Source organism: Centrocercus urophasianus, unplaced genomic scaffold (assembly GCF_019232065.1).
Source record: "Centrocercus urophasianus isolate 14NV4802_14NV808 unplaced genomic scaffold, USGS_Curo_1.0 seq_26, whole genome shotgun sequence".
Lineage (NCBI taxonomy): Eukaryota > Metazoa > Chordata > Aves > Galliformes > Phasianidae > Centrocercus > Centrocercus urophasianus.
In genome coordinates, this window is record NW_024884822.1 from 2,441,522 (window position 1) to 2,455,816 (window position 14,295).

Below are 14,295 nucleotides of genomic sequence, written 5' to 3' on the forward strand. Positions count from 1 at the left end.
GAACCGTCTTTTCTGTTTCTGTGTATGTTTGCTATAGTAGGGAAGCGTATCCACTTCAGTTAAAACACAGGAATGATACTGTTTTTTTCTGATCCAAATTTGATCTATTTTGTAAGAATTTCTTTCAGTGGAGGTCCTGTCAGGAAACCACAGCACTTAGCTGACTCAGTGCTGAAATCTTCTACCTTGATAGCAATCTCCATCATCAAATGCCTTCAGCCTGAGCAAATGGCAAAAGTTACTTGCTTCTTTCAAATTGTAGCGTTGGATAGTGCTAGTTTGAATTAGCCTTTGTGTATAAAGCTGCTCTAGCATCGGAAAGGACTAACCAGAAGCAACTGATCCAGGAGGAAGCTAGAAATTTGTTTTATTTTGCTGAAGTACAGATGCATTAAACTCTGTCTTGATTCTTTTTCATCATTTCCATAAATACGCACCAGTAGGCTTGCAAACTTCCATATGCATAGAGAACCAATCCAGTTTCCATTGATTTTGACACAGGATCTATAAAATGCAGTATCTGACAAGCATGCGGTTGTGTAACACTAAGATCCATATTTAATAAGAGATCTCTGTATAGCCTAAAAAAAGTATCCATTTAAACACTAATTTCTATTACAGGTATATATTTCTGTTATTATTTTAATTATACTAATTCGTCAAGCAATGGATTTTCAAATGAATCTAGGTGCTAAAATCAATTTGATATTGAATGCAGTTACATGTTTGATCCCTGTAGCTCTGATGAAAATCTGTGTCTAGCAGACTAAGTGGACTGCAAGAACTAGATTCAGAACCTGCTAAAATCAGCACTCATTCAGTGGTCGTTGATCATAGAATCATAGAATGGCCTGAGTTGAAAAGGACCTCAAAGAACATTTAGCTTCAACCCCCCTGCCATGGGCAAAGTTGCCAACCACCAGACCAGGCTGCCCAGAGCCACATCCAGCCTGGATCTGCATATTGTGATATTTGGACTTGTTTCCCGTGTATCAGTTGTGTAAATCAAAACCACCCTGATGTTGTAGAGCATTTATTCACTGTTTGCGGAAAATTGTAGAGGTAGCTGTGGCTTAGAGCCACTGTCATCATTCCCAGTACGATGCAATGAAAAATGTGTAGGCTTTGGGCAAACACTTGAGAAAATTTTCTGATTCAAAAATAAGTAAAGGCAGTATTTCTTGTGTCATTTTTTACTCTAGAAAAACAGCCCATTGGAGGATGCTCGATTTAAAATAAAACAGTGGCTGAGTAGTTTCAGCTTGCGTTCTTTTGTCTTTGTTTGTTTCGATATTTTTACAAGAAAAAAATCCATTCAGGCTGTACTGAATCTGTATTTCCAGCATAGAATTCAAAGGTGTTGCAAAAGATTGAAAATCTGATTGAAATTACTGTGAAAATCTTCTTCAACCCTCACTTGAGAATGGGAATTAGAAGGAATTGGGATGCAAGTGGTACCTGCTTTTTGTACAACTAATAGAGGTGATTTGATATTGTGGAAAAGTGGATGTGTCCTTCTCTTCATAGAAATAGAAACTTTATTTGAGAGGAAGTGAGAAGATGTCTCTTGTAAGACCTTGTGAGTGACAGTTCTTATCTTGACATCTAGCCAAGTCCACAGCCAAATGAACTGTCTCCCCTCATTGTATGTGTAACCTTTCTTATATTTTAATTTACCTTATCTTGGTTTATCTCAGCTTATTTTACTTTATTCTATTCTATTATTTTATGGTCCACTTCATCTTGTTTTAGCATACTTTATTTGGGTATTGGTGTAAGTAAATGCAAGTTTAATGATATGTGTGTGCACATAAAACAAAAATGCAGGATTTAAGACACGAGAAAGGTTTCAGCATCAGTCACCAGACATTGTCACAGGGACACTCAGTTTTGCTCCCACTTGTGTATGCATGACAGTGCAATCTTGGATTGTACAGACACATACGATTTGCTTCGTTTTTACCCATTTACACTGACTCCCAGTCCCAGCTTCCTTACACAGGATGTTTGCCCAACCAGTTGTTCAGCTGCAGCCCTTCTCCTCTGCTCTCAGCCCTGGCTCCTGGCATCACCAGCTCCAGAGGCTCCAACCAGGCCATAGCATTGTCTCCAGGGAAAGCTAGAACACTGACAGTACACTTCAGTTAACATGACCTAATGCTATTGCTGTAGATGAACATGGTTAGTTTCTTGCAGGGTGACTAAATGCTAAACCATTGCAGGACAGATGGAAGTTCAGTGCTTGGGGATATAACAGAGCATTTCGTAAAAAAAAACTCAGTTTGCCCGAAGTCTGATGTTTTTAAAAGTAATCTCATTCTTTCAAGGGAAAAAAACAAGAAAAGAAAAGAAAAGAAAATCAATGTGCCACAAACATCTGGTCTTTTTAATAAGCTTAAATAGCTAAAATCTGAAAGGTACATGCACATGAAAATCAGCCATAGAATGGGAAGAGTCACAGAACTGTAGCAATAAATGTTGCTGGCAGTTTTATCTGTACTTCCATGCAAAGCTCATTTATTTTATTTTTTTCATGCATTTCCAAAAGGAACATTTTCTTTTCTCAGTATCCTCAAACTAGTCATGTTTCTGATGTCAGCTTCCCAAGTTAATGACGCTAGAGCCTCTCATGTTGCTGTGATGAGAACATTTGAGAGCACACTGGTGAAAGATTAATACTAGAACAGAAACCACTGATTGGCAACTAGTTATTTTTATTTCTATGGATCTTGTATGTCACCTGGAGACTATTTAGAAGATTATTTTCCTGGGCTAACATTGTGTTTAAAAATAGCACTTGTATAGTGCCAACTCATTTTAGAGTTGGGTACAAATATTGAGACAAAATCCCAGCTGTTACTGCTTTTGCTGCTAATTTGAGGTGTCAGATCAGAGCTCTACTGCTGTATGTCAGTGAATAAGGCCCCTTGTGAGATCATTATGTTTTCTAACAGTTCAGAGTAATGGATTAATCAGTGCAGCATCAGTTGCTTTCATTATATGCTCACATGGTAGTTGTGGGCTTTAATTTAAACAGACTGTGGGGAGATCAGAGGACTGAGTCAAAGAGGGGCCCAGGGCTCAGCAGACTGACGGATCCAGTGGAGCTTTGCCTCGTGCCTAGCAAGAGCAAATCCTGGATGCTCGGTGCTGAGGGATCAAGTGCCAAAGCCATTTTGCTTTTTCATCAGAGGCCATAAGAAGTAGTAAATATTTAATTTAATGCAAATTCCTCCTGACCTGAAAAATAGCTCTTTACAACTTTTGAAAATATAGCTCCTTACTCTCTACAGTCTCTGAGTTAATTACAAACATTAATCAAGTCTTAGTTTTGTTACTAAAAATGACTTAGATTCAGTTTTTGGAATTGGTACGCTGCCCACACTGTTAGTTTTACTAAACGGTGTTTCAAGGCTGTCAGGACTCTGAAGTTGTCATCGTGTCCCAACCCAAAGCAGGGGCACCCAGTTTATGCTGTTCCAGCACTCTGCTCCTCCACCAAGCTCAGAAATCGTCATAGAATCATAAAATCTTGTTGGAAGGGACCTTCAAAGGTCATCCAGTACAACTTCCTGCAATGAACAGGGCATCTGCATCCCATCAGGTGCTCAGAGTCTTGTCCAGCCTGACCTTGAGTGCCTCCAGGTATGGGACATCCACAACCTCTCTGGGCAGCCTGCGGCAATGCCTCACCACCATTGCTGTAAAAATTTCTTCCTTACATCCAATCTAAATCTCCCCTCCTTTATCCTGAAACCATTTCCCATTGTTCTGTCACAGACCCCACTAAAGGGTCTGTCCCCTTCCTTCATACAGCCCCTCTACATACTGACAGGCTGCTATCAGGTCACCTCGTAGCCTTCTCTTCTTCAGGCTGCACAGCCCCAGCTTTCAGCTTGTCCTTGTAGGAGAGCTGTTCCATCCCTTGAATTATTTTTGTGCCCCTCCTCTGGATGCACTCCAGCAGGTCAATGTTTCTCCTGTACTGAGCACTCCTCATCTGGATGCAGTGCTCCAGGTGAGGCCTCACAGTGCAGAGCAGAGGGACGGATCCCCTCCCTCACCCTGCTGGCTACACTGTGTTTATGCAGCCCAGGATACAGTTGTCTTTCTGGGCTTTGAGGGCACAGAGCTGGCTTATGTCCAGCTCACCATCCACCTGTGCCCCAAGTCCTTTTCTGCAGGGCTGTGCTCTATCTTTACATCCCCCACCTTGTACTGATAGCAGGAGTTGCCTCAACCCAGGTGCCAGACTAGGCTTTGTTGAACCTCATGAGGTTCCTTGGGCCCACTGCTCAGCTTGTCTAGGTTCTCTGGATGGCATGTTGTCCCTCGTATTTGTCAGCTGCACCACAGTAGGAGGCAATGCAACACACCACACAGCTTGGTGTCATCTGCAGACTTGCTGAGGGTTTCCTGCTATCACAACCTGTCACAGCACTGCTGTGTTTCGTTCGCATCTTCACTGGCATTCTGGGGTGAGCTGCTCAATCTTTCTTTTTTGCATCAGTTCACCCACTATTGAACAGAAATGACATTATCATGAAAACTATTTACATGAGAGGTTTAATTATGCCTGGAGATGCCTTGGTTAAATCTTAATAAATTTTCCAGTCTCATTTACTGGATGTATAGTTGCACTGGGGATAGGAAGCCTGTAAAGCATGGCAGTTATGGGAGAAGTAGTACTTGTGGAGTATGACAGTAATTCACTCTTGGGAATGTTGTAAGCCTGCAAATACGCCATTTGTAGCTATCCGTTGCATGCACATAGATAATAATCTTACATTAGGCCCAATTACATGGTGTTATGGACACACAACACACGGATTACATACACAGGCAATGAGCACACAGTGATAAAGCCGTGGTGTAATTGAAGGAGACAGAAGGAAACGTTAGACTTGTTAGCTACCAGCGCTGCACTGCCTGACGCGGCTGCTCCCACCCAGCCTGCCTGCTTCGCTTGTCTGCTCCAGGCTCACAGCCCACATCTCACAGGCTCACTTTCACAATAAGGGTTTATCTCACAGCGAGGTAGCTCAGCACCTTATTCTTTCTGCAGCGCGTTGTTGTTTGCTTAGCACAAAGCCCACAGCTACGCCAAAGAGCGCGCTGCCAAATGAGGGCTGTTGTTTGCAGGATTCCTGCTATCAAATGATGTGTTTTAGAAACCTGTAAAGAATCTCTATCTCCTAAGGGTAGAAGTTGGAAAACAAAAACACAGTAAACAATCTGGCTCCTTCTCAGATCTTTTTCCTTTTACCTATCACATTACTTGGCAGTGTATAGCACAGTGCTAGACGTGATTGTATGCATATTGGTTTGAGTAACTTTACATTTTCTTTCTCTGCTGGATATGAGCGTCTGTGGGCCTGATTATTTCTTGCTGGCTGAGAATTTTGGAAATGCTGCAAACTGTGACCCAGCAGAATCCTGGTTTGCATCAAAAACCTGAATGGCCAGCACAACAACCTCTGGTAACTGTGGAAGGTGCTTGTTAAGGCGTGGACAAAAGTGTTAATCAGAAATTTAATCTACCATATAATTTCTCAATTTGATTAGCTGCTTGTGCTAATCAGCTGCTGAAATGGAATATGAGAGCAAATCAGTCTCTGTTGGAGTCAAAAACCACAGGATGTCTTCAGTTCTGACCTAATATGACAGGTTTGCCCCATCCCTTTAGTTTGAATTCAGACTGCAAACAGGAAGCATCACTGTAGGTGTTGTACCGATGCTCACAAATATGCCTTGGGCTTAGGGAAACTGATATTTGTGTAACGATTTTTACCTTTCGTAAGTGACAAAATAGGACAACGTAGCTTTTTTAGGCTGAGATGCATCAATGCATCAGGTACTGTTACTGTCATCAGTGTTATGTGCTTGAAAAAAGAAACCAACTCTTCTACACGTTTTCCACTTGAAATGTGACTGGAGAATGTTAATGTGCATTCTACTTACTGAAGTACTAATTGAAGAAATGAAATAGTTAACATTTCAGATAATTCTGTTAAGTTATCTAACATTTTTCTGACATCATTGCCAGAAGATGCTTCTCTAGTATTTAACTGGAACAGAGTGGGAGATGTACTGTAATGAAAGTATTATTATTCCAGATGAATAAGTCAGCAGTCATTCTGATATTCATTATATGCTCTTAATTATATCACTAATTGAATTTCAAGTAAGAAGAAACAAAATCTCTGTGTACTCTGTAATTTAAAGAACTGAGCATGTGTAACTGTTGGTCTGACAGCCGGGGATTTCTCTCTGAATTACTCTAAGGGATGCTTGCAGTTCCTGAGGAGTTTAAATAAGATACTTGTATAATTAGTGGGATTGAAAATGTAAATCCTTTCTTTTTCTTTCTTTTTTTTTTCCTCCCCAAACTATCTTTTTTTTTTCTCTTATTTAGAACACCTGTATTCCTATTCAAGAGTGGAGGGAGGAGTAAAAACTCATCATAGGACCATAGAATCCCTAGAGTTAGAAGGGACCTTTAAAGGTCATCTAGTCCAACTCCCCTGCAGTGAACAGGGACAGTGTACCGATGTTATTTAAAAACAAACAAAAGCAGCAATCCACACATGAGAGACATTTCTGTGAGTTGATGATTTTGATTTAATTACACTTAGTGTAGAATTAATGACTCTTTGTCAGTGAACTGCAGTGGTGCATGTGAATTTGGAGCAGGGCAGAAGACAACAGAACTTCAGCTGCATGCTGTTAAATTTGAACAAGGAGTTTGTGAAAGGAGACAGGTAATTGTTATCAAGTCATGGTGGGATTGAAAACTGAACATTCTTTCCTTTACAAAAACCAGATTAGTCAGGGCTATAAATCAGCTTTGTTCTTCAGACGGAAGAACGCAGCACTGTGCGTGCTTCTATCCAGTTTGGGCTACTGGCAGAGAAGTGAGTTAGGAAAGGAGCTCCTCTGGGGTTGTAAATTGAAATCAGTGGGACTATGACAGTACGTATTGCTGGAGGATGTACCACCTCAGAGGCTGCTGATCTCATGTTATGCGTCTTCCAAGTAGTCCTTGGAGGACCCTTAGGACTGCTGCAGTCTGCTTCTGCTTAGCTGGCATGATCTGACAAGGATCACGGCTCAAGGTGGGAAGTTTGCTGGCATAAATAATATTTTATATAACCTCAGTTTCCTGATTCAGCATTTTGGATGCAAATAGTTTACAGGGAGAGGACTTCTTAATAACAGGACAGTACAAGGGACAAGAGTATTTGGGCTGTGGAAGAGGAGGAAGGCACAAGGCTGGGGAGAACCCAGCAGCATACAAGTTTCGGTGGAAGTTTCGGAGGAAGTTTTTCACTCAAAGGGTGATGAAGCACTGGAACAGGTTGTCCAAGGAGGCTGTGGATGCCCCATCCCTGGAGGCATTCAAGGCCAGGCTGGATGTGGCTCTGCACAACTGGTCTGCTGGTTGGTGACCTTGCACATAGCAGGGGGTTGAAACTAGATGATCTTTGAGGTCCTTTTCAACCCAGGCCATTCTGTGATTCTATAGTTCTATGATTCCCCAAACAACACTGAAGGACTCGAGAGATTCTGGTAGTTTTCTTTTTCATATAGCTTCCTGATGTGTGTACATCTTTTCTGATAGAATTGAATCTTAGTGGCGTAGAAATGAGAGCGGGGCCCTGAAGCTGCTAGCAAATGAATGGAACAGAATTTATTTTTCCTTTCACATTAAACATGCTGCTCTAGTGTGTGCTTTTCCATCAGGATGCAATTAAAATCGTTACTGGGAAGGCTTCATGTGCCTGACAGAAAGCTTTGCAAAATGCCTCTGGAGCACTCCTCTCCCTGATATGTCCCTGTTCAGAAGCCAAAGAGTTCTCCCTGTGCTGGGGCAGTGCCTGCTGTGCAACCAGCAGCACGTTACCTTCCTTCAGCTGCAGCTCAGCTGCAGTGCCGGCAGTTCACTGTCAATTAGTGCCCTTTGCAGCGTTTGGCCTTTTTGTCCTGAAATAATTGCTGTTATCATTGGTGCTTTATTGCCTTCATTATATTTAACATTTAAATATCAATGAAATAATATATTAATAAGTCATCTGTGCAGTAGTTATCTGTTAGATTTATCCTTGAAATTTTTGTTAAAGGAGTATATAAATTCAGCATGGACATAGGATTCTTAGAAGGAGGGTTATGTATTTGTTGATGAATTATGGGATCCCTTTGCATGCTGGGGGCAAAGACTAAGCCTCCTTGATCTAATATTTTGCAAGCAGAAATGCTGTATGTGATTAAAATAATGCTTTGTCTATTAAGCAGAAATATTTTAAGAAATTCAAAAATATTTCTGAATCATCATACCATGGTAAAGGCGCTGACCTTTCCACACGCAGATGAAGAATTGAGCTGGGAGACAGGGATATGTTCTGTGCCCTTGGCAGGGCAGAGCTCCCTGCCACATCGTGTTCTGCCTGAATCCAGCCTGCATCCTGAAATCACTGCGAAGTCTTTGAATTCCTATGGCTTCCATGAATCCTGTAGTGCCACATGTGACCTACTGGAACATCAGCTATGTGTGTGTGATTTAATTTTTGTAAGCCGACTTTACACACTGCTGTTGTTTGTCGGTGCGTACCTGAAATCTTCTGACCAAGTGCATAGCTCAATTTTATATATCAGGCAGCTGAGGCAGGGGATGAATTACACGTTTATGTTTGCAGAAAATACCGGTTCAATTAAAAATTCCATTTGTGAGTCCCATTTGAACTTCCAGACATGGATGTGATACAAATGGCAAATAAATATGTTGGGGGTTGGGTGTGCTGTACACATGAATGTATCCTTGTTCACGTGCAGAAGTTCTGCTGTACATGCTTGTTTTGGCTGACTGTCCACAAAAAGCATTCATCCTGCATCATTAGCCAAACTAAGTAATCAAGTAATAGTGAAGGTAGTGTGATATAATCTAATTCAACTTTAATCTGCTAATGTTGTAGATGACGGTTTTGCCAAGGGATTTCTGGGCAGAATTGTGAAATGTTTTTAGCTTGGCACATGACCAAGAAGGCTAGCTGAGTTCTGAAAACCTTTTCAAGAGCTTTTGGCTAAACTGAGTAAATGCATATTGTCAGAACAGCAGAACAGTTCAGGCGGCGTGGTGTTTCAGCAGGTCTTCCTTCACCTCATGCACAGACAGACCAAGCACTGCCTCCAACCCCAGAGGTGCTGCGGAGCACTGGGCCGTTCCCACAGGGCAGGGCCGGCTGCGTGCCGCCGCACGGTGGGGACACGCGTTCATCTGGGCAGCTGCAGCAGCACAGGGGATGGGGCCTGCTGACATCTCTCATGGCAAAGGGGCTCTGTGTTTGCACATTTGAAGCCCCGAGCATGGCAATTATGCCTTGTTGGAGTGCTTTCCATTTCCTGTGCCATCTTGATCAACTTTATAGCTTCTAATTTGCTAAAGAGTCATTGATATAATTAGGAGCTATGTAAATGGGAGCAGCACACACAGCTGATGATAATGTAGTCAGTTCATTTTTCATAAGAAGCATTAAGGGGGTCCCTACCAGCAGCTTGAGATCATTTTCTCTTCTGGCTCTTTCTCTTTAAGCTCTGCCTTGATAGAGGAGCAGAAATCCTTACATGCCTGGGTCACGGCATGCTTTATTACAGTCCCTCCTGCTTCCCACATATTTTTTTCGTAAGGAAACCGAAGAGATGTACCCATCCGCCCGTGTGTTTTCAGAAAGTCCGTTTGAGCTGTCTGGCTGGGTGAGCCAGCTACATTAACAAGCTGTGCAAGGCAGCAGCTCTCATTTTGAGTAAGAGCACTTCAAGTCCAAAGCTTTCATTTTGTGGCACACAAATTTGACGTGTCTCCAATCAGCTAGCCCCAGATTTTCCAGCACGGTAGCATCTTAAAAAGTCTGGGTCTGTTTTCAGAGTAGGTAGAAACTCGTTTCCTGTACTTCCTAGTGCTTGGATGTGGTAAATGGTAACCCTCATCCATTTTTATAGTTGTTATTTGCTCTAAAAATATCTTTCTTGACATGTCACAAATTGTCTGAGGCTCCGGTCATCACTGCTTACTGCTGGTGCCCAGCAGATTTGTTGTATGAATTGAAGCAGCTTGTTTCTGTGAAAAGCGTGTTGGTGCAGAGATGTAAATAATTGATCAATCTGTGATTCAATTGTATTTTCTTTTTTTTTCCCCAACAGTACTCTCAACAACAACAACATCACCCGCATTCCTGTTACCAGTTTCAATCACATGCCAAAGATCAGGACTCTGTGAGTAATATCTTTGAATATAATAATAATGGGCTAAGCCAGCACTTGGAATATTTGTCATCATGTGAGGGCCAGGGCCAGGCCTCAACCTGCAATGTGGCCCCACGCAGCCTGGCCAGAAAATCAATTTTTCTACAGATGATCCTCACTTCGTTGGAAAAGCTCTGATTGGATTAACTGGAAGAAAATAGAAAGACTATAAAATCAGACTCTGTGCATTTCTGGAATTTAGCCATAGCATTTTCTTGAGATAAACTATTCCTTTAGGAAACACACAGCTTCAGAATAAAAGCTTAAAGGAAGCCATTTTTTTTTGACCTCCAAAATTTGAAACCAAACAAGATGCATTTACTCTTAAAAGTAAAGAAAAGGTAATAATAACTAGCCTGAATTATTTTCATGCAGCTAAAAAATGAAATGAGGCAGGGGTACCACGTATGTTTATGTAAAGTCATGAGAGGAAAATTAACTGAGTTGAAGGAAATGCCTCTCACTCGTGTCACTCTATGAAGGATAGCTTCATTTACATTTACTTTCACAGAAATTAATGTAAGTATTTAAATGAGAACTACATTTTTTTTTATTTTAGAAGAGAGTGGATAAAGCAGATAAAGGTAGGGTTAAGGTTCTTGTGCTTTTGCCTGTTCTCCTTCAACCACGGTGGTCCAGCAAATTTGCTTGGCTTCTTCAGATCAATCAGTCTTGTCTGTTACCAGAGCTCAATGTTTTCTGCCATTTTCCTTTTAGTTTAATTTCGGAGATGGCTTTGTATATAGCTCCCTGGAGGCTTGCACTGACTAATCCTTCTCTGCTGTAATTAAGGGAAAAAAAAAAAAAAAATAGAGAAAAAAAAAAAAAAGGAAGGAAGTCATAAATAGGATTTATAAAGGGAAGCTTTTATATTGAATTCTGAGAGCCACATTTTATAGAACATGAATGCTGACCCGCTCTAAAAGGATTTGCTGGAAATTTAATTTGGGGTCTGTGGCTAAAAGGGCACCTTTACAAACTTGCATTTGTATTCATTCACCTTATGTTCTGTGAAGGTAGTTTCATCAATATTGAGTGGCATGTTTTAGTCTCCAAAGAACTGCCAAAAAACACGCAGTATCCTTTCCAGGAGTACAGTGTAGGGATTAAAAAACCAGCATAGGTAGGTGGAAATACAATAAAATACTTTTAATTTCTGTATTTCCTTCCATCTCAGCAGAGTCAGAGAAAAGTCATCAAAGTAGCAATTAATGTAATACAAGCAAAGGAGTCAAATAGCACTTCCTAATTTCTTCTGCTTCTTCCTATTTAAATTTTTTCTCTGTCTCTGAATCACCACTTCTCACAAATAATATTTTATTAATCATTGACAAAGCAAGTTTGCATAGCTATGTAATACTTTCTGAACATCTTCTATTCAGATTTTAGGCTAATACTGTTTAGATTTAACCAAGTTGTGTTCAAATGGATATTAACAACGCTAATGTGCATCTGAGCAGGCATAAAACTGATCAGTTTTGGTTCACCAATGAAAAATATTCATATGAAGATTTTTGGGGGAGGGGAAGTGAGAACTGTAGTATTTTCTCCACTTTTCTGGGCCTTATTTCACTTAGTAACTTGTTTCTCCCACATTAATACACAGCCTCAAGGAACAGTTTCCATGAAATGAAATACCTATCTGAAGCACAACGGCTGAACAACATCCACTGTTTAATCTCTTGGTTGTGGATGCAAATTCAGGTCAAATGGATCATTACAGCTCTACGCTTTCCTTAAATGATCATCCACTTTTCTGCCTTCTCAGAAAGCTTCACATTTAGACATACTTTTAGAAGATCTTATAGGGAACCCTATTCTGAGTGTCCCTCGAGCAGGGACAAGCCCCCTCTAGCTAAGGCCCAGCATGGTGCAGATGGTGTTTTCTCTCTATATCTCTTTCTACGTGTTATGGGATCCCTTAAAGGATGTTTGGGGCTGCCTGTGCCACAGCTGCTTTTGCTGTGGTGGTTTTGTGGACAAACAGCTTTTTTGTCATAGCACTCAAACAATCTGCTCATTTAAGAGCAGAGCAGAAAAAATAGAGAGCATATGCAACTTGAACTCCTAAGAGAAAAAGAAATAATAATAATAATAAAAAACTAGTAGGGTTTGAAGCACTTGAAGAATTCTTCAAGAGAATCAACTCTCCTGTGCAACCTTTTTCATTGTCTTGTCTTTCCTTCTGCTAAGTTTCATTGATCTTTTAACCTTGATTGGAAGTGACGGGAATTAGTTTTTATTGATCTGCTTTCCTTTGCTTGAAACAGCTTTATTTATATTAAAGCATGTCCCTCATACTTATTTGCTTAATGGTAAATATCCCATTATCTCCGCACTTTGACTGCTGAGGTAGGGAATTGTGTAATTTATTTATTTTTTCATTATTTTTATTAAAGAAAAAAAACTGAAATTGTCCTGAATCGCTTCATTGCTTTTCATGCTTGCAGAGAATCAGTGTATCAAACTACTTGTGGCTATTAATACTTAATTAATTAATTATTGATATTTTAACTATTAATTATCAAAAAACATATTCCCTCTGCTGATGCCCTCCCAGAGGAGCTGCTGAGGGGGGTGACAGTTCACGCCACTAACACTGGGAAACCCAAAAACTAATTATACACATTTAATGAGAGGAAAAATAGAACAAACCTTACCAGCTCACTGATTTGGGAAGATGCCCCTTTTGTGAAAAGCAAATGTAATATTCCCTCCTGCCTGTCATATCCAGGATGCAGGGAATGGGCCAGACTCCACCTCCTGAAGGAGGGTCATTCACACCATCACAGCTGACTGCCATGGCCATGGGAAGGGACAACACTCTGAGCGTGTAAATGCATTGTTTTCTTTAGCAGTTAGAGCAGCATTGCTGTATGTAGGATAATTTCTGACTAGATGTTATTTGCTTCCCTTTCTTTGTAAATGTATTTATTTGCTTTCGAACGATACAAAGTATTCCAGACAGATTAATAACAATACCTTTTATTAGAAATCTAACTTACTGCAGTGTTGTTACATAGCCTCGTGATCTCTAAAAAAACCCAATGTTTTGTAGCCATCCTTCTAAAACAACTACACTTCACAGCTCTCCCAGGAGGTGCTTTCCATCTCCATAGAACAAACTCAGTCCCAGGTCTGCACCCTCCAGTTGTGGGTGCCCACCCCAGCATACAGACTGGGACCCACATCAGAGCTGGCAGCAGGAAGGGCTCAACAGACAGACACCTTCTCTGCTGGATAGACAAGGCTAAATCCAGCAACACCAATTGGGGTTGTCTTTTTTGTGTGTAATGCCTGTGATATCAGTGAATAATGCTTTGTCTAACCATTTCTGACAGATCTGTTTTATCGTTTCAGCTTTGCTATAATACTGCAAATATACGAGTCATTACAAAGGATGAAATAATTAACATCTTGGGCCTTTGTTTTGATCTGAACTTTGGTAGCTATTAAGATATTTACAAATTCACTCTCTGAATGCATCATAATGTGGCAGACTTATTTTTTCCCAGTGTGGTCATGCTTCTGGAAGCGTGCAGTGCCAGGCATGAGGTGTGCGGAAGGGAGCATGGCCGAGGGCCCTTCTTCATCATGAGCCCTGTCTGGAATCTAAATACTTGTCTTAAATTGCCAGAGTAAAAGTTCACCATTGGTGAAATCATACAGGCAACACGGGAACAGGAAAGGGATCAATGCAGATCTTTGATTTGGTTTTGTTTAATTACTATTTCTCATTTATTTAAATAGGAGAGAGGAGGGAAGAATTGCCTATCATCAGTTTTTTCAGCCTGGTCCTCTCGTTTGTAAAAGGCATTCTTTAAATTCACTCAGTTCCATGTCATTCATGCAGTTACTTCTGAAATGAAGTCATAGGCAAAATGATTACTTGGAGGCCTCTAAAGTTCAGTATCTTCTTTTCTCCAGAGTGGTTGTGATTACACAGCTATGAAAAACAGTTGAATTTTTATGTAGATGTTTCTGTGTGTGTTATGGCAG

General features: G+C 40.8%; 1 protein-coding gene across 2 annotated transcripts in view; it reads left to right on the forward strand.

Moving 5' to 3' along the window:
• The window catches only part of SLIT3 (slit guidance ligand 3), a 472,881-nt gene that overhangs the window by 284,870 nt on the left and 173,716 nt on the right, over positions 1 to 14,295 (forward strand). For both annotated transcript variants that reach the window (XM_042826239.1, XM_042826238.1), the window contains exon 8: positions 10,195 to 10,266. In XM_042826239.1, the coding sequence (XP_042682173.1) occupies positions 10,195 to 10,266 (72 nt within the window). The remainder of the gene's footprint in view (positions 1 to 10,194; positions 10,267 to 14,295) is intronic.